This window comes from Osmia lignaria, chromosome 3 (assembly GCF_051020975.1).
Source record: "Osmia lignaria lignaria isolate PbOS001 chromosome 3, iyOsmLign1, whole genome shotgun sequence".
In the NCBI taxonomy this organism is placed as follows: Eukaryota; Metazoa; Arthropoda; class Insecta; order Hymenoptera; family Megachilidae; genus Osmia; species Osmia lignaria.
This window is the reverse complement of record NC_135034.1, coordinates 11,691,060-11,716,301: the sequence shown is the minus strand read 5'-3', so window position 1 is coordinate 11,716,301 and position 25,242 is coordinate 11,691,060. Positions and strand designations below refer to the sequence as shown.

General features: G+C 38.4%; 2 protein-coding genes across 12 annotated transcripts in view; one reads left to right on the top strand and one right to left on the bottom strand.

The window, feature by feature from the left end:
* Positions 1-19: 19 nt before the first annotated feature.
* LOC117608047 (uncharacterized) overlaps positions 20-25,242 on the top strand; it is a 62,877-nt gene continuing 37,654 nt past the window's right edge. For 10 of the 11 annotated variants that reach the window (XM_076693380.1, XM_034332546.2, XM_076693379.1 and 7 more), the window contains exons 1-5: positions 20-162; positions 4,157-4,540; positions 10,373-10,534; positions 13,657-14,164; positions 14,900-17,671. In XM_076693380.1, the coding sequence (XP_076549495.1) occupies positions 4,309-4,540; positions 10,373-10,534; positions 13,657-14,164; positions 14,900-17,671 (3,674 nt within the window). In that variant the 5' untranslated portion in view covers positions 20-162; positions 4,157-4,308. Of the gene's footprint in view, positions 163-468; positions 610-4,156; positions 4,541-10,372; positions 10,535-13,656; positions 14,165-14,899; positions 17,672-25,242 lie in introns of those variants that run through there. The other variant, XM_076693378.1, reaches the window with a different exon arrangement.
* LOC117608052 (very long chain fatty acid elongase AAEL008004-like) lies at positions 6,317-8,444 on the bottom strand. Its single transcript, XM_034332566.2, has 4 exons — positions 8,285-8,444; positions 7,924-8,195; positions 6,957-7,259; positions 6,317-6,597 (listed from the first exon to the last, which is right to left on the bottom strand). Exons 1-4 carry the CDS (start codon positions 8,328-8,330, stop codon positions 6,436-6,438), a joined length of 783 nt encoding a protein of 260 aa, XP_034188457.2. The 5' UTR covers positions 8,331-8,444; the 3' UTR covers positions 6,317-6,435.

Sequence of the window (25,242 nt, the reverse complement as noted above, 5' to 3'; positions counted from 1 at the left end):
GTTAGTGTGTGCATTTAAACACCATCCTGGAGTTTATTCGTCGTGTGAATGTGTGGATAGTGTGTGATTTACGCGTTCCTGTCGTTAGGAAGGCAAAAGTCTAACGGTTGGAAAACAACGAGGCGAAAGCACGCTGTGGGACTGTGGAATGCACGCTGACAGGTATGTACCGCCACGCCGTCACACTTGGAATTCACCGAGCGGTTCTAACCTTCTTTCTCTCTTTCTTCATCCTTTAATATGTTACTTCCTTTCTCGCTTGTAATAACGCAACGCTTGCGTGTGTATTTACGCGATCGTCCACCTCTCTCTCTCGGTTTCTTCCCTTTCTATCCTCCTTTCCCTTCGCTTTTCTCTGTCTTGCTTCTTTCAATGACCTTCCTCGCGCCTGCGTTTGCGTCGTAGACGCTGCGCCACTTTTGACAGCTGTCATGGTCGAAACGCGTACAGTGTCGACTCGTTTCGTTTCATCGTACGTGAACGACCCCGGGGGGAAAGGCAGCATATTGTCGTTCATTGCTCCTCTTTATCCCCTTTTCACATATCGACATTGTTTTTACGTACGCGACCGTTGGATAGATCGCCCGTTGAGAATCGTCAGATATCGGCGTACGTGCCTTGTATAGTCATAATTTTATCGGTGGTCATTTCAAATAATCATAAATACTTTGTATACCACGCTCGAACGGAACAAAAGGTTATGCCAGAGCAATAGGTTTTAATCTATTTGTGACGTAAATCAGATATCTCTATTACTCGGATGGCTTGAACGATTTATCTTTTTTAATAAACGTTAATCACAGGAACGTTACTTCGAACACATCTCGCGGCGTGGTGCGCGTTATGTAAAGTGAAAGTAGCTACGGAAACATGTTAAAGGTTGCGATACGTAATGTAAAATGGTATATACATGTAAATTCAGGTTATTGAACGCTTGATTTCTCGTGCGTTGTCTTATCGAAAAAATTGCAAACTCTGTCACACGTGTGTGTTTAAAGCTGACGTTTTTTGCAAATAAAACTATCGCCGAATCGAATAAAAAAAAAAAAAAAAACAAGGTATTATATCAACAGAAGCAGCCGCTTTTAACGAGTTTGATTTTTTTCAATCTTCAGCTTCTTCATAAGACGTTCATTTAGCGGAAGCTATTGATGTTCCTTCTTTTACGTTTTATTAAATTAAGCGGTAAAAACCATCAGTTGTTTAGAACTGTTAAATAGATCTACTCGACGGTAAGCTTGTATCCTTTTCTTTGAAGTCGCCCGCCAAGGACGCCTGACAAATATGTATCATGAGAATGCCGCTTAACCAGAAATTATTGAAATTGAAACGTTCGTTTAGCCCTTGGACGTTCCTTTAAAAATTACACTCAGAAATAAATTCCCCAAAATGCAGTAATTTTAAAATAGCTGAAAATAGTGGAAAATAATTCCTATTCAAATATTAGATACTGCAATCTTTCCCGCGACAGTGATGCGCTATGTCGTATAATGCAAAGTGAACAATTTGTCGTCGCGCAAGCAATGACAAAGTACGATTAATATATTTGTTTGCGCATATCGAATTAGACCAACCAATCACATGATCGAAAGCACGGGTTCATTGCATAAGTTGTCTGACGCAGGAGCAGCGTCAATTTAAGAAAACGTGTTCCTTCTACCGCGGCACCGTTTTCCCATCACCATTCTAGATTCAGTTCCATTTAACCGCTCTGTGTACGCTTTGGTATCCTTGATCGCCACGCGTATCGCCATATCCGCGGCAACACTTTTCCCATCGGCTCGTCGTTAATTAATGTAATCGCGGTATTCAATTAAGAGATAGTTAACGCGTGTTCTTTACCAAGGAACAGAGAAAGATAGAAACACGATTATTCAAGCGAACAGGATAATAAAACGCAGCGGTAAAACGTAGGATATTTCGATTTCGAGCGGTTTATTGAAATTACGATCGTCCGTGTACCGTTCTTGGGAGCCGAGATAAATACGGCTACGATAAATAAGTATCTTCTTTTATTTTTCAACGGTACGAGGAGGTTTTCAGGAAGAAACGGACCAAGGATTCGTGGCAGGCCGACAACCTCCCGATCCTTATCCAATTACGTATGCGTAACTTCTTCGTAAGAATGCCCGGTCTCGTGTCGTTTAAATTCGCGTCCTCGAACAATATTTAACAAACGCCCCGGGTACTGATCTCTCTTCGTTTCTTCACGATATACTCGCACGGCTCGTATCCTTTCCCTCGTCTGTATATTTACCGGTATCTTCGGATACCCGAGGTCGATCGTTACACCCACGCACGCGTTACCTTCCCAGCCGCGAGTAACGTAAGTTTTTTTAATTAAACCACGGGGAACTGGAATTCAATGGGCGGCGAAAGCAAGTTGTTTCATGGTCGTATTATTGTTTAACGCAGCGACGAATTCGTTATGCAGGATTTCTTGATTGTGTTACTTTTACGAGATCTGATTAAACGTTCCACGCTTTTCTGATATGATTTTAAACGGGGGTTTGGTTATTTATGCGGCTCGCAGTATCAGATTCTATTCAAGGGTTTGGGAAAGATTATTGTCTTTGAAATATTAGGTTGGAATGTGTTGCATAGTCTAGATTGATTTCAGAATTGGAAGCTTGAAGTATGAAGAAAATAATCATATAAATGCTTTATTCGTGTCATTAATATAAAATGGCTGATTGCCAGTTGTAGTGAACACTAATGATATATCAATTTAAGGTGTAATTAAAATTGGGTATACTTTTGAAAGGCCCCATCACCCCAGGACACCCAAACTTCGGATTTATAGTAATTGAGGGACGAGAAATCGAATGAGACCATTTTCAGAACTGGCAAATAAACCGTTCTCGAGATATAAAGGGTATTCTAAAAGTGCGAAAACCCCTTATTATTTTGATAAGAACGCATTTCCACGCAAAATGACTAACCTAACCCTAACCCTAACCTAGGTAACCCTAACCTAGTACGAAAAACCTAGGTTAGGTTAGTCATTTTGCGTGGAAATGCGTTCTTATCAAGATAATAGGGGGTTTCCGCACTTTTAGAATATCCTGTATATCTCGAGAACGGTTTATTTTACATTTCTGAAAATGGTCTCATTCGATTTCTCGCCCCTCTATTACTATAAATCCGAAGTTTGGGTGTCCTGGGGTGATGGAGCCTTTCGGAAATTTCCCCTTAAAATTTGTTCATTGATTTTTCATTGAAACAAGAATAAATGAATCATAGCTTAACAAATGTTTTTTTAAATAACCGTACGTACCAATCCGCGTTTCTTCGCAACAGTTGCGCCATTAAATCCGCTACCAAAGGAGAAATAAACAATTCCAGGATGCGCAACAGTTTCATTCTTTACTGTACAGCAGAAAATTGCATCACTGAAATTACACGCGGCATGCTACCGCTTACGATATTCGTCGTGGAACGGGGTTCCTTTTAACAGTCATTAAATATATCAGCCATAAAACGCAACAGTTCGTTTTCCATAATTATTAACGATTCTCTCTCGGTTGGAATCCGTCTCGTTTACCGTTTGAAAGTACCTCGAAACGTCACGGTTCATAAACTTCTAACAAAGTCTTCGAGGATGCTTTCGATTCCGTACACGCAATCCACCGATTCGGCCTTTGCAAATCATGCGTCTCCTTTCTTACGTAATTTCACGTAACTTCCTTCCCTTTCTTTCTTTATCCGGCTACTTGCTTTTGTTCTTCTGGTAAAAGGAGAGGTCGTTCACCGCGGGTAATTCGAGGATTTGTATAACAAAATACAGTACCATTTCTGATGACAAAATGGTGATCTCTTGAACCAATGAATTCCTGAAGTTAAGACTTGCATTTTCAGATTCTACGGATCAAAAACTATGGATTAAAAGAAAAAAATGTGGAAAATTTGGTGTGCCCTAAAGTAAAGTCCAACCTAAAAATATTGTATTTTACGAATTTTTTGACCTAGGGCACCGTATCGAATGAAATTTGATTTTTAAATGTTATTTAATTTAATTTAGAATAAATTTCAATTTTTGAACCAAGGGGCCCCTCATAAGTCTGGGCCCTAGAAGTCTTAGTCCGTTCCTAAGAATATACAAACTTAAAGGGTGCGATATAATAAGTATGTAGAAGTGAAATGTGGCATGTTACAGAAAGAGGACACTTGGCGGCCGGAAGGGTTCGAGGGTAGAGCGATGAGGGCCATCGTGGAATTACGGAAAGAAGGTTTACAGTTCGGTGAAACGGTTAATGAGTGGAAATCACCGAACACGGCTGGCTACGTCTCTGTCTCCCCTGGCTGGAGATGAGCACGAAGGAGCTGAGCACGATGACAACCACGATGAGTACTACGAGCACTTTACGATCATCACCGAAGCTCGATGTCGCAGCCGAGGACGACGAAGAGCCACCGACCCCGTTCGAATCCCTGGACATGGACCTGGTGAACGGACCGAATCCATGGCTTCCGGCCTACGGTTTCCAGCTACAACATCGTACCCACTTCCAGTCTACACACGAGGATCTACGGGCTAATGGTTCGTACTGTTACCTGTTTCACTTTCTACAACCGTGACGGTGGTTTACACGTCCACTGTGTTAGGCTGGTCAATGATGAATTATTATTATTATACAAAGAACAGTGGAGGAGGATTAACAATCGAGCCGATCACAAATCCACTTTTTAATTCTGTTCAAATTTTAGTGACATAGAAAATTAATACTTCTTTATTGTGGTTCTTTTTCTCGAGTTAATCAATTGTTAATTCATTATTTATGATTCTATACAACAGCCTCCTCGTAACACTAGCAGAACGTCAATTTATTCATAGAACGAATCGTATATGAATCACAGTAGGTGAATATTTATTTCCAATAGTTCCATTCATCTTTTTCAACAACGCAGTTTCAGAATTGTTTTCTAATTTATCTGCAAGAAGATACAATTTATGTTCATGAATTTGAATTGTTAATTATAGGAGTACTTTTTTTGTAACGATTATCGATTGCAAATCAATGAAATATGTTTCTGATCGTTAATCTATTCATTATTAGATTAATTTGTCTGTAGAGCATTTAATTTTACACGGCTATAGGTAATGTGCTAATTGATACTGATTAGCTGAGTTGGTATAATGCATCAAACAGAGAATCTTTGATTGCTAATGACGAATTCCACGTGTCCTGTTCTGCGTCTACGCTCTGAATATCGTCAGCAGGTTGTATCGTTACCGTAATTTTCATCGGATAGAAAATAGCGCGGGTTTGCATACAAATCGCTTGTTAATGAGTGGACTTAATGCGAACTACTTTCTATAAACGTGGACGAGCATGTGAGAGTTAATGAAAAACATAGATTGGATGCACGGCCGTGTAATTTCCATTTGTTAGAAGGACAACTCGTGTAGCTGTTTTTCTGAAAACCATTCCCGGATTATCAGGGAAAATCCATTTAATATAAAGTAATATTAATTAAACCAATTAAAATTGAATTTCCAAATAGAATACTGCTTATTCATCCACTTTGAGATTAAATATTGGTGGGTCGTACACTGTTTCTTTCAGTTGTGTAACCTTTAGATGTAATTAAAAAGAATCCTAGAGTAGATCATCGTGTATTTTTGTGCAAGGTGATGGATTATTCACGTTGTATGGTTAGAGGCAACAGGCGACTGCAACAGGTGGTTTCCCTCCATCATGATGTTGCATAGCAGTGCATGCCTCTGCGCTTGTGCAAGACAAATTGCATTCCCGGAAGACGATTTCTTCTCACAATGACCATTACTGCTAATCTTCTTGTTTTCGTGTAAAATAGGCCAATAGGTGTATGTTAATTTTGTACTCGTAGATAGACTTGTCTCTTACGAAGGATAAAATCACCCTGGAGAAATTCTGGGTAAAATAGTGTTTGAAATAAAAAGAAAAATATTTTTAAAAATTATTTTCTTCGTGTTGAGGTTTTAATTGGCACTACAAATTTGATATAATCCAATGATAGAGAAAGAATTGAAGAATGGAGCAAACACTGAATTTTTCTCACATATTCGTTATTTAAATATTTATTAACATTTTTGCAAATTCTCAGGTATGAGGGGGTAGGGAAAAAAGTATGAGACCAGCTGTGAAATTTTGTAAAAAAATAAAGTAGCATCTGTGCCTAATTAGGCATGTGTTCTTCAAGATCAATTATTAATAAAATATTGGCAGTTCGTAGTATTCCTGTGAAACTGATATTTCTGTTCATTCAGGTTACTAACATTTGGTAGAGCGGATGATTATTGTCGACACTCTTACTTATATAAGTATATGGTACAAAAAAAAAAAAAAAAAACAAAAACACTTTGAGCAGGTAAACGTGTCGAGTGTTTGAGCAAGTTGTTGAAATGTTTCTTCTTCAACATTCTTCCAGGAACGTTGCAAAGATTCGTAATGTTTATGAACGCTTTGGTTTCTTGTAAGTCTCCTGGTAGAATTGATAAAACAAATAGAAATTGATGATTAGGTCCACTATTACTATTCCGGATATTATTTTAACGTCCTTGCAACCAGGAATGAATGCAGTCGTTAAGTATGCTAACAATATGACAAATTGCACCTGTTTGGGAAAGAAAAATAAAATAATTAAATTTCAATTAATAAAAGTCCAAGCATCTGCAATTATAATTAATACGTTATAATTTTTCTTCGATTGATTGAATGTAAATTATCATTTTTTTTGAAGGTTGTAAAAATTAATGATTAATCTTTGCTCTTCCCCCTTTTATTATCAATTATTTCATGCAGATGTTCCCTCTTAATTCTGGTGCAAAGTTCGGTTTAAATTAATTCCAATAATAACATCCAATTAATATAAATTGAAATTATTTTCGATGAGAAATATAAAACATTTTCTAAGTCAGGGGCACAGCCCCTCTTAGCCTCGCTAGAGCTAATCAATATTGTTTAATTACTTACCATTTGAATGATGGTGATGCCAGGTTTAATTACGTTAAGGTATCGTTGCACTCTTGGTCCGAACGTTGCCAAAAAATAATAAGTGTACATTATCACGTGTACTCCGCAATTGACCATCGGAACTGTAATCGCCATTCCATTGGGCGAGTATTTTACAAACACCCATGCAACAAACACTGTCGTTACATGATGATACAGATGTAAAAATGATATCTGTCGTTGTTTCTTCCTCAGCACGAACAACACCGTCTCGGTGTAGTCAAAGACCTTCAGGGCTAGCACGTACCATGATATATGGGCGAACTGTAAGAAAATCATTGGCACTTTCTTTTTGGTGTTCAGGAACAAAGAACGGGGTGCATAGATTAACTTTTTATCGGTGCATACTGTTTAACCTTTTAACTGAGGCCTGATTTAATTATTAGATTGTTGCATAATTAACAGATAGATTTCGAAACACGTCAAATTTGACACGTTTTCGTGACATAGAATTCACGGAAAATAGCACTTACGGTATAGAAATTTCGAGGATTATAGTTTGCTTTCGTTTGATTATATCGTTTGAAAGTATTGTTATTTTAATGAAATTATTCATATTCTTCCGTGGCACGAAAAATTGATAGATCCATTAACGATTTCAGGAAACAAACGATTGGAAATTGGATGTTCGTTAATGACCGATATTAAATTATAATTCGGTTGATTCACTGTTTGTTCCAAGGAATAAGGAAGGAAATTATAGGAGATTATAAAATAAAAATTTTTTAAACGGTTAAAATATAAAAATATACAGTGAATGAAAAAAAAAAAAAAAAGAGTTTGAAATAAAAGATACCATATTGAAAATAATATACTTTCGACCTCTGGCAATTAACGAATTATAATTATAATTATTTCAACAAAGCTAGCAAGGCCAATACTTTTTCGATTCACTGTATTTGTAAAATACGAATAAATAAATAAATACCTTCATAGATGCAGGTGTGATAGCCGGATCTATCGGTCTACAATAGATAAAGTAATCTCTGTACCATCCAGCCTCAAATATGTGATACACGATCATGCTGTTCGTCACAACTTGAAACAAGTTATACAATCTGATGAAGGTTTTAAAAGAGTATGGTTTTCTGTTTTCCATGTATCTTGGTCCACATTTTAGCACAAAGTACAAGTACGCGAATGTGATGAGAATTATAGGCACAGGAGAGCTTACCAAAAACCAGTCATTCGTTTTTATATCTACAAAGCGTTATAGAATTATTAAAGAGAAATAATTTTTTTTTTTATTTACTCTCGATATTATATACACGAAATTTCAAATCACTCACCGGCTTCTTCCGTATTTAAGTAATGGTACCAACTTGCTAAACTCATTTTTGCCCGTAGTCACTGTTAATCAGAAAACAGAAATGTTCACCTGACCGAATCACTGTGTTTATCGATGTGCGTTTGGGGCCAGTGCTGAAAACGATAGAAATACTACGTAAACCATTTACTCTTTATATACGTAGCTGTAATGACGTTGCTCGATGAATTTTGAACACGAATAACGTACATAGGTCGTGGGAATTCTGAGGCAGAAACATTTACTGTTTTATAAAATTGTTATAAGAAAATGTATATGTATTTGTTTCGATATTATACTTTTTATTATTTTTGTTCTTTAAACTTTTGCATCCTCTTGATTATCGGTATTTTTATTTCCTACAACGGCGAAATTGTTTTTGGACATCCAATACCAGTGAAATTATTAATTATTAATCGTAATTAGTAAACAGTAAGGAAATAATTTTGGAATATTTAATACACTTGAATTTATTATAAATTTACAGCAGTATTTATGATTAATTTTAATTAGTGATATCTTAGAATATCTAATGCATATGTATGGACTCAATTAGTCGAATAGTTATTAATTATATGTTATAATTGGTAATTAGTAGCGAGGCAATTATTTTAGAATATTTAATATTTTTAATAACAACTTTACGCGAACAATTTTTATGTATATGCGGTTGTTCGTTAGAAGCAGTTTGATCGTGATAGATCATAAAATAATATTACATGGTAAAAATTTTGTTAAAAATTTCGGTTTTCAGGGAAGAGATCATTGTTTTTCCTGTAACTGTACAACTTACGTCAACTGCACATTTTTTTTCATGTAAAATTAAATTGTTTTTTCGATAACAATTGTTATGCAATGTAATGTGACGAGTTTACAAATCATACTGTCTAATGTGATTTAGGTATTCCGCTTACCTTTGATAGGCATATCCGTCATTAAAGCCACGAAATTAAAATTTGCTACCTTCTTGATACATGAACGTCGCTTTTGAATGTACGTAGTGAGTTTAGGAAGAATATAAAATATTTTTATAACGTATACTAGCAGCTATTTTTTTCTTGAATAACGCTGCCATTAATAATTCATTTAGAAATTGTCCAAATTTTAAACTCGACGCTTTTTAATTTAATATGTTACTTGATTTTAATGTTCTTTTTTTTTTCTTTTGCATAGATTAATTCCTCCGATGATTTCGTATACAAATTATTAGAGAGCAGTATTAAAAAATTTTAAGTACCTCTAAGTAGGGTTTAATCGGTTTCTTTTTTACCAATACTTTTGCCAGGAAATATTGCAAATCTCAATATACGTAAAAGAGGAACATGCAATTTCATTTGTATTTTAAATCTCGTCAAAAGAATAGACGTAAGTAGTACATAATGATGCTCTATGTATAATTTTTCCGATACTATTACTGCATTTCCATATACGGAATTAACGAGTTATACGTGTTCTATATTATCCGATCTATCATCGGTGTGTAATATTTATCATTTATCTGATGTTGTTGTTTTCAAATTACATCTGTTCTGTTTCGATACCTTTGATTACGAGGTCAGTTTACATTGATTTCGGGTGTCGAACACTCATTGTATACATAGTATTCCCATTGTAAACAGATCCAGAGCGTGTCCTATGAATCATTTCGCCAGATATCTGACAGTAGTTTGGAAATGTGTGATAGGATAGTATCTCGTAGTGCGATAAGGTAGCGATATGATTGGAAAACGAAATTCGAAAGCGAAATCGAGTGAGAAAATTTTAATATCATTCGACGACGATGCCTGGGCAAAGTTAAATTTTCACTATCACTAATAGCAAACTGGGTCTGATTTTATATTGTTCTAAGTTCGAAAAAAAATCAGAAAAAATTCGGAGATATTCAGTAAAGCTTTTAATTTAACATACGCGTGACAATGAAGTGAAATCTTGAAACTTTCTTGAAATAAAATGAGAATTTCGCTTGTAACTCGTCGACCCGGTATGCCGATGAGAAAAGTGAACAGAAAGTTAATCAAAATCGTTGGGATAATTAAACTTTTATTGACAAATATGTTCCATCTATTTGCAGATACGGTGCTAGTGCAACAGGTGGATTTTTTAGAGACCATTCTAGAAGAAACATCCGACGATTTGCAAAGCGATTCTGACCGTAGCGGGACCACTTATTGGGTCGGTTCTGATTCCGAGACTGAAAGTGTGATACACATTAGAGCGAAGCAGAAATTAGCAGGTAAGAGATTCGTCTGGTATTAGATCTAATTTAGTTTCATGTGATCGGTTACGTATCTTGAATCGTCTGACAATAGGTCTAAAAATACTTGGTAGCTCTTGGACTAGGCTGTCTAATGTCAATTTGGCAACAAGTCCGAACATGGGCTAGATGCCCATGTGTCAGGTTACGTTATAAACAGCGTTCAATGATTTTTATACCTGCGACCGAGTTTTGACCTTAGGTATATTCAAAATATAGTTAAAGTTCGATAAGTACTCGGTTTGATCCATTGGATCACGGTGATCATCATCACCACTTGGGGGATGGATGAAATTATATTTGATGATACGATTACCATATAGTGACTGTGAGACGCGTGACATTAAAGTCTGGTGAACGGTATTTCGTTTCGGAATGCATCTTGTGAAATCTCATTCTTGCCCCACAACTGGTGTACAGTAGCTGCGAATATTATCCTCGATGGACCACTTTCTTTTTTCAATTTATTCTGCGATTCATTCATTTCTACGGAATCAGATTGTACAGTCAATAATTTATTCAAAATCTGTTCTATTATATAGTTACGGTTGCCACCTTCTTAAGGGAGAAATATACATTTTTTTTTTTGTTAATTTAATTTTATTTATTTTTTCAAGTATATCTGTTGTTAGTTTGTGCTTTTAGTATTAAATAAAATTTGACAACGTGGCTAATCGATCCCTGCAATATTGAATCTGTTAATATTACGGTTTATGTAAGCTTATCCCTTCGAGCACGCGAGCGTCGCGACATCCAAGCGTACACGGTTGCAGTTCTTCAGGCGCCTCTTCATCCTCGTTTCCTCTTTCCGCGATGTTCAATTTCTTAACGCTAGAATTACTAAAGGGGTCAAAATGACTTGTTTCAGGTTTCTTATTTTAAATTATAAAATTTATTAAAGCGATTTTTGATAGGTACAGAAAAATATAGCATATCAAAGAGAAGTGCAAAAAGCTGTTCGTCTTACAATTAGATCGTATACTTGTACTTTGAAGTGGATTTAAACCACTTGCTACGATAATTAGACGGTAACTTTATCCCAGACAATTAATCTTTATACTTGTTCTCGCTGGTTATCTTCTCACGAGTATCACTTCTTACCACTTACAGAATCGTTGATTACAGTTGTTAATCATGTGTTTTTATTTAATAGTAAAATTTTTTTTTTAATTTAACATTAAAATTATTTCATTGTGTTTACGATTCCATATACGATTCTTTTCCGTTTCATCTAATATTAGATCACCTTCAAACGTGATTCATATAGAATTACCATGGACTAGCTGTTGGATTCCACGTGTATATGATGATGCAAAAATAAACTGACAAGACAACAGGTCGTGTAGAGTAAATTCAATTGCTTCTGTTCAATCTGACGAGAATTTCAACTCTGATTGAATCTGAATCGGTTACTTCGTTTGTGAAATAAAGATAAATCGATCGTGACCTCGATCCTTCGTGTTATCGTTTGCCAAAAATTTCTGAAAATATTTCGCTCTTTCTTACACTTTTATTTTCATTGGAAAAACGAAAGAATTATGTATAAACAAAGGAATATTCCATCTAGCGGTAGAAGTTATAAATTTTTCATTAAGATTACCTACTCCTCTACTAATACAATATGTTATTAATAATTCATGTTAACGAAGATTAATGAATTGTACGATAATTTTGTAACGAGTGTTATATTTTCTCCCTTTTTATGATATCAAGTTCGTTTAGTATATCGATGTTGATTAAAAAATTCTCAGTGCATGTTTTTTAACAGCGAGAACGAATTATTGACATTACCATTGAAATTCCATTCTGAATTATACCTTTCCATAAACACACTGACATTAGACGTTGAATTTGTTTTTCTAACGGTTATTGTTGGTTAAGCTATTACAATTATCTAGGCTAAACTAACTTGTCTACTATTATTAGTATTTCAAGGTGAATCGTGGACGAAATGAAGAGAAAAATTGAAACCGTTAGAAAATCGTTAGAAATTCGATCATTGTTTCCTATAATTGATCACCAGCCATTTTATATTACGAAGACTAACGAAGGGTTTATGTGGTCATTTTGATTAAATTTGAAGCTTTAATTTGATACGGCATAAGTGGCATTTTATAATACTTTTCTGTCATGAAATCGTATTAGAATTTCTGTTCCCCCGCCATTTGGTTCTCAATTCTCGGCCCAGTTTACAAAGTCGAATCACGGAAGTGGGTCTTCGACAGAGAGGGGTCGGGCAATCTTCGATTTTACGCTTCCCTCCCCGTATGTTCCAGCCAGGAAGCCATGGTTCATTCAACCGGAAGCGACGTTTACGGCGTTACGCGGTCACCGGTTGTCGACTTCGTGACCGTCGTTCGACACGTGATTGACCACACGGCCCGTAACTGATAACTGCTGCTAATGGAAGCAGAATTTTTTTTTTTCTTCTTTCTGTCTTCAACATGATCTACCTGATACACCTGTCGCGGTTAATGCATTTCAATTTGCATTTTACCTTGGTCACGGTTCTTACTATGGGAATCAATCGCTTCTTATGAATGAAGAATCTCGTTAACCCTTTCGTTTCCAAAGAAATTTCAATTTCAAAGATAAAATTTAGAAAGTATCATAGAGGAAACTTGAATACAATACGGTTTGTCAAGAGTAGTACTTGAATGTTCTACTAGATAGTAGCACATATTCATTTCTTCTAATAGGAGTATCTAAATAAATATAGACTGTTATTTCACAAATTTGAAATTTTAATATTTAAAATTTTTATTTAAAGAACGATACTTTCTGTTACGTTTAAACTGTACTTATTAATCTATAGTTTTTAATTTTAGGAATCCAATGGTTAAACAAAGTTAAACGAAATATTAGGCAAATCGAAAAGAAAGAAAACCAAATATAATTTGATCGATTCGAAAGGATTCCGTGTACCAAACTGCAGGCAGCCTTTCAGAAAGTAGGTTTAGGCCAGCTGATCGTTATCAGCCGCGATCGTCTCGCTTTTACTCTCCCAATAGCGAAGCGAATCAAACACACGCCTACCGATGGATAGTATCCTTTCTGGTTACGCGCTGATCGTTCGTTTCTTGTTCGACTTTTCTCGGAAGACGACCGGCTGGATGGCAGCGGAAGCGACTGCAACTCGGTGGTGCCTAAGAAGAGGCGCCGGAAGTACAATGGTACCAGCGATCGCGATCATCAGGTGAGCTTGGAGGACGATTATCCAGCATCGCCCAGGTCGTCGAGATCATCCGCGTCGTCGAGATCGAGTTCCCTCTTACAATTCGAGTCTTTGGAGAGGACTTGTGCCACCTTGTCACCTTCCAGCTACAGTTTCGACTCTTTGGAATATCCTAACCGTTCGAATCCCTGTCATCCCGAGAACACGTCGCCGGACAGTCTGGAACAGGACTACGATAAGGTTCTGCCGAATGGATTCGGGAGTAGCGTAGATCATTTCTCGAGGATCAGGCCTTATCGTAGTTTCGAGAGTCTGGATACGTGCCAGAAGGAGGAGGGATTCGGCAATGGGGGTCTGACTAATGGATTCACACCGTTGTACCTGAAACGAAATACGGATCTGTCCAGGACCAGAAACAATAGGCATTGTCCAAGGTAAGAAGGATTTTGTTTTCTAACATTCGAAGGTAATTGTGTACAAAAGGATGAAAAATAAAATTTCATTTCATTTAACGCCCCTACACGATGATTAGATTAGAAGAATTTCAGAATAGTTTAAAAACAAGTGGGCGACGTAATAAATAATATTAAAATTATGTAGTTGGATGAACTTTTGAACAGCTTTTATAACTTAAAAGCTGCGTGCAAGCGTAAACAAGGGCGCAGAAGTAAGAGATTGTTTAAAGGTATGTATTATTAACCCCCTGTTATATTTTCAATTTATGTAGTTGTTCGTAATCGTGATTATGGTCACGATAGAAAATCTTTTCGTTGCGTTATTATTGGAACAGCTATGTAAAAGTATAAAGGGGTGCAGAATGCCTAAATTTTCTGAAATTTCTGATAAACAATATACGATGAAACTAGCTAAATTGTCGCCAGACGTTCGCATTGTTCTTATAGAATACTACGTTTGAGAGAAAGAATATTTCGCGATTGTTGTGCGACGAAGGTCTTTGGATTTCCTTGGCAACGACTCTCGGACTTTGAGCTTGCTACATGACCCTCGTTTTTTGGCCAACTTACCGCAATCACGACCCTGAATATAGACCTCCTTGACTTTTACTATTAATCTAGAAAAGATACGAAATTATGCGGATTCATTTTCATCTCTTTCTTTCTTTTTTTTTTATACCTTCGAAAAATTTCTCTGTTCTTCATACGATACAGGGACTTTTGGCACGAAGACGACGACGACGAATACGAGGACGAAGAAGAGCTGGACGAAGATCTGTACGAGAATGATCGAACGTTAAACGAGAATCGAACGAGTTGCGAGATGGACGATCGTCTGACGGTGTTCGGCGATTCGGTATGCAATTACGCCACATCGATGGACTATAGAAACACGATCGATCTGCGCGAGATCGGGATCGAATCGAAGAGGGACGCCCTATTGGATCTGAAGTCTGGCCAGGCAGCCGTGTCGAGTTCCTTTCGTCTGTTGCAGACCAGGTTAAATATAGCCGGTGGTATGGCGCACGCTCGCAACAACATGGTCGCCGATCATCATCCTCGTAATCATCATCATCATCATTATCATCATCAACAGCATCAAGAAGAGGAGCAGGAAGAGGAGCAGCAGCGGTACGGTTACGAGGAGCACGAGCCGCGGCAGCACCAACGTCAAGGGTGGAGCAAGGAGGAGTGCTTTAATTTTAGATTCACGGATAAATCTCAAAGCGCGCCCAGTCTGCCTAGCACCGTCGACCAGTCCGCACACGGTTTCTGCTCGTTAACTGGTTACTCTTCCTCCTCAAGGGTTACATCTTTCGTTTCCACCTCGAATCTATTCGAGAATTACACGAGAGTAGCGAGCGTGCCGGTCGACCTGAATCTCTGCGGTGTTTCCTTGCTGCACGAGGATGATGATAGGCGGCAGTCAGCTCGAGTGAGTCTGCACGATCACGAAATGGCGGAGGTGGAGAAACGGTTGGACAGCGTGGAGGAGGAGGAGGTGGAGACGAAGGGTGGTTCGTTGACCAGTTCGGTGAGGACACAAGCACCTCAGGGTGTGATCGTTGACGGTAAAATGGTCGACGTGAAAGGGGACGCGAAGCTGGTGGATAAGGATGGTACGAAACCGAGGGAGAAGAAACAAATCACATCGACGGTGAAGACGCAGGATCGTGGAAATTGCGTGCTCGACATTGCCATGGCGATCGAGAACGATGTGGATGCCGCGATCGACGATGCGATGAAACAATTCAAGCGAGACGTGATAGAAGCTAACGTATCGAACGGTAATGGCATTCAGAGAACGCCATCGGGTAGACCTCGAAAGGTGAAGAACACAGCCAGCTACGAATTGGCTCAGCAATTTGAGGTCGACGAGCGAAGCTTTCGTGCTAGCATGTTGCGCAAGGAGATCGGTAATGAAAACGAGAAAAGCCCGAAATCGCCTAGGAGCAGCGGCAAGAAACGAGTATTGAACAACGCCAGTTACGAGTTGGCCCAGCAGTGCGATTACATAAAGGCATTGCAGACGTCGAGGGGCGCTTTCCAGAGGATGGACGCATGCGACGAACTGGAGGAATCCGGCCGATCCTCGCGGCTCTGGGTCACCGACATAGTGCAACAGATGAGCAGCCATTCGACGTCGAATTTGACCAATCACTACGTCGAGCCTTCTCCGGACACGAGGAAGTATTCCAAGTCAACGGAGAACCTTACCGCTCAATTTTCCACGGGACCGTTCACCAGGATCCCGATCGATCAGCTGGGCCAACGATTGAAACAGCAGCAGCAGCAGCAGGACGAAACGATCCTGAGTCAGATAAAAAAAAACTCGGATCCATTTTCAGTTTATGGAGAAGATCCTAACGCACGTGCCTTAGTAAACGACGAGATAGATTATCCCTGCTTGGAAACCAAACCCATAGGAACTTTCAGCCCGGAGGGGGGCGTAAAACCTCAGCGATCCACCCAAGTACACGAGAACCTATCCAAAGACGAATCACATCGAATCACCGTATCGAACTCGTTCCACGATCACCGGAAGGATCCGGATCCGAGCAGCGTGGCGGACAATTCAAAGAAATGTTTCATCGGTGACTTTTATCCGGATAAGATCGTGCGGTTGCAGTCGCAACAGGAGGAGGAGGAGGTGGTGGTTGAGAGAAATGGCGGGAAGGATGAAAATTCATGGCCCCCGTGGAACAGGAACACCGGCGAACGTCTATGGAGGGTCATAGTGGAAAAGCAGGTCGCCGAGAAGGAATCTTCCACGGAGAAGGTTTCATACGAGCAAGAGGGGGAGGGTAAAGTGAAAGAAAGAGAATCAGAAGAAGAGGAGAGGAAGAGGAAAGAAGCGAGGGGACAGACTGTCCACGTTGTTCGTTCCCCACCACCCAGCGGTAGCAGCGGTAACAGCGACCGACTGGAACCCAGTGAACGGAGTGGGAATCCAGCTGTGGCCGTGGCAGTTGATACGAATGATCGCGGTGATCGCGACAAACGCGACGAGGAGAACGCTCCGTCAACAACAACCGCGACGCCGGTGGTCAGGGTAGACGAGGCGACCATGTCGACTACCAGCACGACGAAAAGAGGGTTCGTCGCGGCTCCGTCGAAAAAGGAACTACCACCGACGAAATTTCAAAGGAACACGATCGTCGACTCGTCGTCCGCGACCATGGCCAAGGAGGAGAGAAAGAAAGGCGGACTAGGTGGCTTTCTTCAACGTTTCTCCAGGCTACGGTTCAGTGGTAGGTCGAAAGTGCCGCGGTCCGAGGTGCAGAAAAAAAGTGACACACACGGCCAAGTGAATCGCGCGAACGTGATCGAGGAAAATAGTAAAAAGGAGCCGGATTATATCATCATTCCGTTGCATCCACCGGAAGATGAGAAACGGAAGGAGGGTCAGGTGCACGCGGAGAGCAGAACCGATTCGGATAACAACAGGACCGTCGGTGATGTACAGAGAAGTTCTTCCAATATCAGGTGAGTCACGATTATTATCCTCATTATGTAAGATTTAATCATCCTCGGACGGCGGACCATGGAGAGAGCCCATTAATGTATTTCATTAATTCATTATGAAAATAATGAAAAGTGTTCTTTTCAAAATTATTCTTCCAATATATGAAATTCTTTTGTAAGAAAATTATAAATTTAACTTTAGATTAATATCTTTCTTTGACCCAGGCTACGCTGTTCGAGGGTTAACGTACCGGGGTGTCCGTAAAATTCGTAGCGAAATTGAACGATGACATCGAGGTAAAATCTTAATGAAATCGCGTATGGTATTATGCGATGTTTACAGGATATCAGAAATTTTAATTCATAATTATGCAAAATTGCAATTGCACTTTTCTGAGGTTTAATTAAGGATGTGCTTTTGCTGAACACCCGGTCATTAGTAGCGATGCGGCGCTGAAAGTGTTAAAAGGTATGCTAACGCAGATTCGTGAAACGAGCTTAGAGTATAATTACCATTGCTACGCGCCGCATACATTACGAATAATTAAAGACAATTTAACATAGGCTTTAGTTGAAAATAACAAAAACAAAAACGATAATTTACATAAAGGGGATGAAACATCGATCGATTGATCTTATCCTCTTTCTTTATCAGGGAAAACGTTTGTCGGTTTCGTTTTATCGTTGTTTACCGCAGAATATCGTGCTATGCTCCGGTAACGTTGACTTTGACCTTAGTAATTGTTTACACGGTTTCAAGCTACTGTTATAGAACTCTTACCGTGAATCACTCGGTTTACACAGCTTTCTACGGTTTCCTTATAAACATTTGCCTTCCGATCGATGGCGAAAGGCGTTGGTAAAATTTCGAATTTACTATCCCTTCTCCCTCCCTTTTGTTCGATATTTTAAACACCATAGAGAGCAATCGTTGGACGAAGGTCCGCGCTACGAATTCTGTATAATTGACTCGATACATTGATATTACGCAAGGTATGAAAAGAAAGGTTCAATTGAAAAATGGAGCAATCGTATTTTAAATAATTGCAATTATATCGTGTCTTACTACGTATAGTTTTTTTTTTTTTTTTATTATTCAAGGGGGAAATAGATATTCAGGTATATGTGCAACAATAAAGCAAAACCTATTCTATAGATTCATCGAATAAAAAAACAAAAAGGAAGAAAAAAAATGTTGTCTTACATAATTGCCGGATTATGAAAGGCACACAGAGTATGTATCAGTTGTCTGTTTACGCGGTATCGCTCGAGATTATTCGAACGACAGTGAACCCTCTGTTTCATAGTTATTCAACGAACTAAGTATTCCGCTTAAATGAACGAGTCTTTTATTTATCGAATGCTACTGAATTTCATATTTTATACTGCTAGTATTTCATCCATTCTCTGTAAATTCAGCCTACGGTCATTGATGAATCTTGACTAATTAAAAAAACAAATTATAATAAAACAGAAGTATGCCAAAATTATTAAACTATTTTGGAAGCAAATTGAGCCTTTCATAAGGCAAAATAAAAATTTTAAAATTTTAGTGCCAAAACACATAATAAATTTCTTTATTCCGTTTCTTTTCTTTCTTTTTTTTTTTTTTGGAGTTAATTGATTTGACAAATGAGCGGCCCAATTATGCTCGAGGCTGTACGCCGAACGTTCGCCATATTGGTACCGGAAATCGGCCAGTCGTCTTGAATATTCGCGGTTCGTCGATCCGTATGATCGATTTCGTAAACAACTCAGACGATTTTTCGTTGCCCGTGAATTTATTTCAAAACCATCGTTCGTTCGCGCGTCTGAAAGCAACGAGGTCAGTGATACCGAGGAGGAGGCTTTCGTAATGGCGGCCAGAGTCGACCAACAGCTGCCAGTCCCGCGTTTACACCCACTCCTCTCGATCATCCGTTCGTTTCGCTTCGATTTCGTTCCAGCTGCGTTTAATTCTGCTTTCATCGCGTCCTACGTGTAAACACGCGCGTTACAAATCCGTCCGCCTTTTATGGATCGTTTTCTAACGTCCCCTTCTAGCGGAGGGAGTCTTGATCTAAGAATCAGGCTAGGGAGGTGAACAGTTTTTTACTAGGGAAAGAATATTTAGGGAAAATCCATGGAGAGTTTAGGGAAATTTTAGGACCCTAAGAATAGCCTAATCAATTATGATCCATATATATTTAGGAGTTACGTGCCTTTGAGGGGTTAAATAAGAAGGAAAATTTTCTTTTCTCTTTATCAAGGTGATCGAACAACATAGATCCTCGTATCGGTGTTATAGTTAGTTTGGGTTACAGTGTGTCCGTCCCTGTCCTACCCTTTGTACATTCTCTGCATTCCGCGTCTAATTCCATTCTAATCAGGCTTCACGTTCATCCGATCGATAGGATTTCACTCTCGTTCGCATTTGTCCCGATCGTCGGCCCCGTGGATCGTTCTCTTCCCTCGTACATGCACGCTCTCGGGGAACCAGTTCGCCTCTCTTCTTAATTGAATTTCACTCTCGCCCCGTTCCGCATTCGTTTCCACGTAATTCGACCTAATTGCATTCCGTAACGGCAACACGCTGTTGTTTAACGTTTAGCGTACACCTACCTTCGAACCGAAGAACGCTGACTAGGATAGCAATTGATACGTGTATCCTGTCTGATAGTCGGGATGTTGCAAGTAATAGAGCTGGAGATTGAACCCTGAGAGGGAGAAAATTAGAAGAATCTATTTTAGTTTGTAGTATCATAGGTCCTTGATTGTTGTAGGCTTCCTTTAGTTAAAGAGAAATTTAGTTAGAGAAAGGTATATTTCATCCCTTTCCTGTACTTAGAAAAATTCTTAATGGCTACTTACAAGGGAACATCGGAAACGATGAAACTTTGCATAAATATTTATTAGACCTGTTTATGAAGATAATTGTAATTCGTTGGTGCCCGTTTTTCACTTTGAGGGAGATATCAGCCCTTTCTATATACGTGCTTATAAATCGTAAACAACAAAAGATATAAAAAAATAATTGAAATAAAAGTTATACCGTTGACTGCGTGAAGTTTTTCAAAACCGAGGGGGAGGGGGAATTCAATTTTGCAAAAAGGATGATTTAAAAAAAAGAACTTACACACAGCTTTATAGACCTCAAGAAAAGGTATAACTTTTATTTCAATTATTTTTTTATATCTTTTGTTGTTTACGATTTATAAGCAATCGTAAAAAGGGTTGATATCTCCCTCAAAGTGAAAAACGAGCACCAACGAATTACAGTTATGTTTATAAACAGGTCTAATAAATATTTATGCAAAGTTTCATCAAAATCGGAGTGTATCAGTCCCCGATGTTCTCTTGTTAGTAGTTTCGATTTTTGAATTAGAAAACTTAAAACAATAGTAAAGTTTAATAGGTTTTATAAATAGAAAAACATTTAATATAAATCTTGGGGTTGGATTTGACATCGGCGTCAATTAATCTTAATCTCTCCCGCGACCCTTACCAGTTAACGATTCATTTCCTTTTAATTCGACGATCGCTTGTGGCTCGCCTGTACCCTAAAGGATTTTAGAGAACGATTTTAGATTATTTCTTTAGTAAAATTGCTGTGCTGTTTAAGATCGAAAAATTATTAATTTCCAGACGTTTTATTTTTCCACTACTGCCTCTTCACGTTCAAAGATCCCGCTCCATATGGCCGCGTTTTTATTTGCATCCACCCTCGCGCGTTATCCAACGATTCACATTTGGTTTCTTAGAACGACGAACGTATCTGATCCCCCGCGGCCTTACTTTTTATAAACATTCGCGTTTTATCGCATGAAATTTCGTTGAATCAGCTCCGCGTCGGCTCTTCTTTGCCCGAGGAGCAAATCACTGCTTTGATTCCACTGAATTATTTTCAACAGTGAACGCGATTGCAAATAGAAAAATTCATGAATTTAATGCTTAAGATTTACATAAATGTTTCAGTGATATTTTTAATATAACATCGCCGGTGATTTATTACAGCAAACGTTAAAGGAATTATTTCTAATACAGTAGGTTTTTTTTTGGAACTAATTGATTTAGCAAATTAGTGGTGAAACTTCACCCTCTTCGAAGCAACTTACCATGTTTCAGTGATATTCTTAATATAAAATGCCCGGTGATTTATTACAGCAAACGTTAAAGGAATTATTTCTAATACAGTAGATTTTTTTTTGGAACTAATTGATTTAGCAAATTAGCGGTGAAACTTCACCCTCTTCGAAGCAACTTACCATGTTTCAGTGATATTCTTAATATAAAATGCCCGGTGATTTATTACAGCAAACGTTAAAGTAATTATTTCTAATACAGTAGATTATTTTTTGGAACTAATTGATTTAGCAAATTAGCGGTGAAACTTCACCCCCTTCGAAGCAACTTACCATGTTTCAGTGATATTCTTAATATAAAATGCCCGGTGATTTATTACAGCAAACGTTAAAGTAATTATTTCTAATACAGTAGGTTTTTTTTTTTGGAACTAATTGATTTAGCAAATTAGCGGTGAAACTTCACCCCCTTCGGAGCAACTTACCACCGTGCGAATCCATGTCATCCATATCATAGAATTCGTCATTTTCTCGTACGTTCCAAGCTCTATTCTTTGCACGGTTAAAATCTAAAGTTGTACAATAAGTAGTAATAGTACGTTCGTTGTATACGAAACAAGAGGAATCATCCCACGGCTGTTTACTCGCACGAGGGTCGAGGCGTGTTGAAGTTGGATGAATCATCTCGAGCTATGAATCGTAATTTAAGAAGCGACCTTTGCCGCGTTTTATCGTCCTGGAATTGTTCCGATCCACCGCGAGTACTATGAATTTTTCGCTTTTAAAGAGTCAGGGAAAACGGGGTCGTCGTCGCGTTCCAGTAATAGTTCCTCTTCGTTTTCAACGTGGCGAACGAACGTTAGTATATTTAGAGGTGTGACTTCAACGTTGAATTTTATCGTGCTGTTAAGTAATCCTGACGTGTCGCTGTTTTTCTGTTACCGTTGAAGCGAACCTGATGCCACTCTAACGTTGTGTAATGTCTACATTACGGAACGACGTTCAAGATCGTGGAAAAGGGTGGGCCAGTATTATTACCGCCTTGAATTATTTTAGAAACCATAATAATTTGAAGAATATGTTTTTAATAATATCAACATTCACTGTACATTATTTTCGACTTAAAAATAAGTCTATCTCAAACTCAAGAATCGGTAGTTCTAGAGTTAGGGTATACTTCCGAAAGGCCCCATCACCCCGGGACAACCAAACTTCGGATTTATAGTAATTGAGGGACGAGAAATCGAATGAGACCATTTTTAGAAATGGCAAATAAACCGTTCTCGAGATATACAGGGTATTCTAAAAGTGCGGAAACCCCCTATTATCTTGATAAGAACGCATTTTCACGGAAAATGACTAACCTAACCTAGGTTAGGGTTAAGGTTAGGGTTAGGAAAATGACTAACCTAACCTAGGTTAGGGTTAGGCTTAGGGTTAGGTTAGTCATTTTCCGTGAAAATGCGTTCTTATCAAGATAATAGGATGTTTTCGCACTTTTAGAATACCCTGTATATCTCGAGAACGGTTTATTTGCCAGTTCTGAAAATTTCTCGTCCCTCAATTACTATAAATCCGAAGTTTGGTTGTCCTGGGGTGATGATGCCTTTCGAAAGTTTCCCTTAATGTTAATAGTACTTCAAATTCCACTCTTAAATTTCTTAAATTGAAAAGGAAAGAAAAGTGATAAGTGCATAGGAAGATTAAAGGGCCAGAATGTTGTCGATGGTTTTACATAACGAGTAAAAACAGAAGCAAACGGTTTGCTTGAAGAATTGTACGAGCGGTTAGCCGCGTACTCGGACCACCACGAACGACTTCCGGACTGGTGTTGGAATGAAATAAGACTAATAAGGCTACTCAAGCCTACACCTACATACATACGGGGGGTATATTTAACCGTAGGCTTGCGAACCACTGCATGCCTCGAGTTCATGGCATCGTGCAACGCAGAAATATAATTCTCTTCTTGTTTCTCGATCATCGACGATTCGATTCGAGACGATATACAACCTCGCCAACAGCTTCCGATACGAAATTTAATTACCATGTATCGGATTGATCCATAAGCTGCGTCGTTTTCTTATTCTATATTTTTTATTTTTCACCGTTAGATAATTATTCTGATATTTCAGACGATTCCTCATGATTTCTGATCATTTTTGATAATCGTTTTTAGAATTTTTCCAAAATTCGTATGTATTTCTTTAGAAAATTTAACAAAGACTAAATATATTTTTCCTATCAAAGATTATCGCATAGACGGCCTATTTTGAAACAAAAGAGCCTGGTAAAGTTTAGACGAACTGTAATCAACGCTGTCAATTTGAAATGCAGATAATTAGATCAATCGAGCTCGAGTTTGACATAGATTAATGTTATTCGACAAACTCGAGGCGAGGATATGTTTCATCGGTGAAAATACTGATGTTTCACGGTGTCTTCAGGGTATTTCCAGACTTGATGATTTCGAAAGCGTTTCACTCGCGGATAGCCTAATTTTAGAGGAGGTAGCCGACGAATCTCCATCATTGTTCCAACTACGTTTATAAACATGATCTCACGTCTCGTTGCAACGGGAATGAAAATTGCAGCAAACGTTCGCTGAGTTACGCATGCACGCTTTTGCATCGTAATTCAATGTATTCCTCTTTCCTCATCGTTCTTTGTTTTATTTCACTGAATACTTATATATTTTATAAACGATAAATATGCTTTCAAAGTAACTTACTCGATTTCAGTGAACATTCACAACTATCCCAGTGGAAATGTCTACATGTAGCACATCGCGCTATAATTATAATTATTCAGATAACTTCGAGGAGTGTTTTATCGCGCTAGCCATTTTAATCGCGGGGAGGAAACGCCACGATGCAGATAAATCTATGTTTGAACCTTCTCTGATCGTAGGAGTCAGAGATTATCAGATCCCCTTGAACCAGACATTTTTCGTTCTGAAAATATCGAGGTAAAGTTGTATCTCGAAATTTTCATAAGCTATTTTCGCAAGTACTTTTGACAACGACGAGAAATTTCTTATTTCATTTCTGTTTCTAATTTTCATAAAAAAATTCCCCGTTGGAAAATTTTCGATTTCCTCGATTATAATCGCCATAGTATCCAGTGATCGAACGAACATAATCGTCTACAGTAGCTAAAGGGTTTAAGCAATCACGTACTCGTTACGTAAATTTCCTGCTAGTTGAAACATATAAGCCCGGTGTCTAACGTAATAAGATCCATTAGAAGAAACTTACAGTATGTAAATGATCTTTACGAACCTCTTCCTCTTCTCTCAATGAAAACTCTGTGCCTATCCATTGCGATATTTCTATCCATACATATCTATCGACGTAACTGGTAAATCGAAGGAAGTTCGATCGAGCGAGCACCGCCTACGGCTACGAAATCGTCGCTCTTTGATTTTTCTTCGACAGACAGAAAAGGACTAGAAAGACTACACGAGAAGGGACGATTGAGAGCAATTGAGAGGATCGTTCGATTCGGATCTGTCTGACTTGAAGCACCCAT

Coding starts and splice junctions, on each gene's coding strand:
- LOC117608052 (XM_034332566.2), bottom strand. CDS start 8,330: ATGAGTTTAGCAAGTTGGTACCATTACTTAAATACGGAAGAAGCCG. Junction 7,260..7,923: donor TCACACCTGCATCTATGAAG/GTATTTATTTAT, acceptor ATTTTCTTACAG/TTCGCCCATATATCATGGTA. Junction 6,598..6,956: donor GCATCACCATCATTCAAATG/GTAAGTAATTAA, acceptor TTTCCCAAACAG/GTGCAATTTGTCATATTGTT.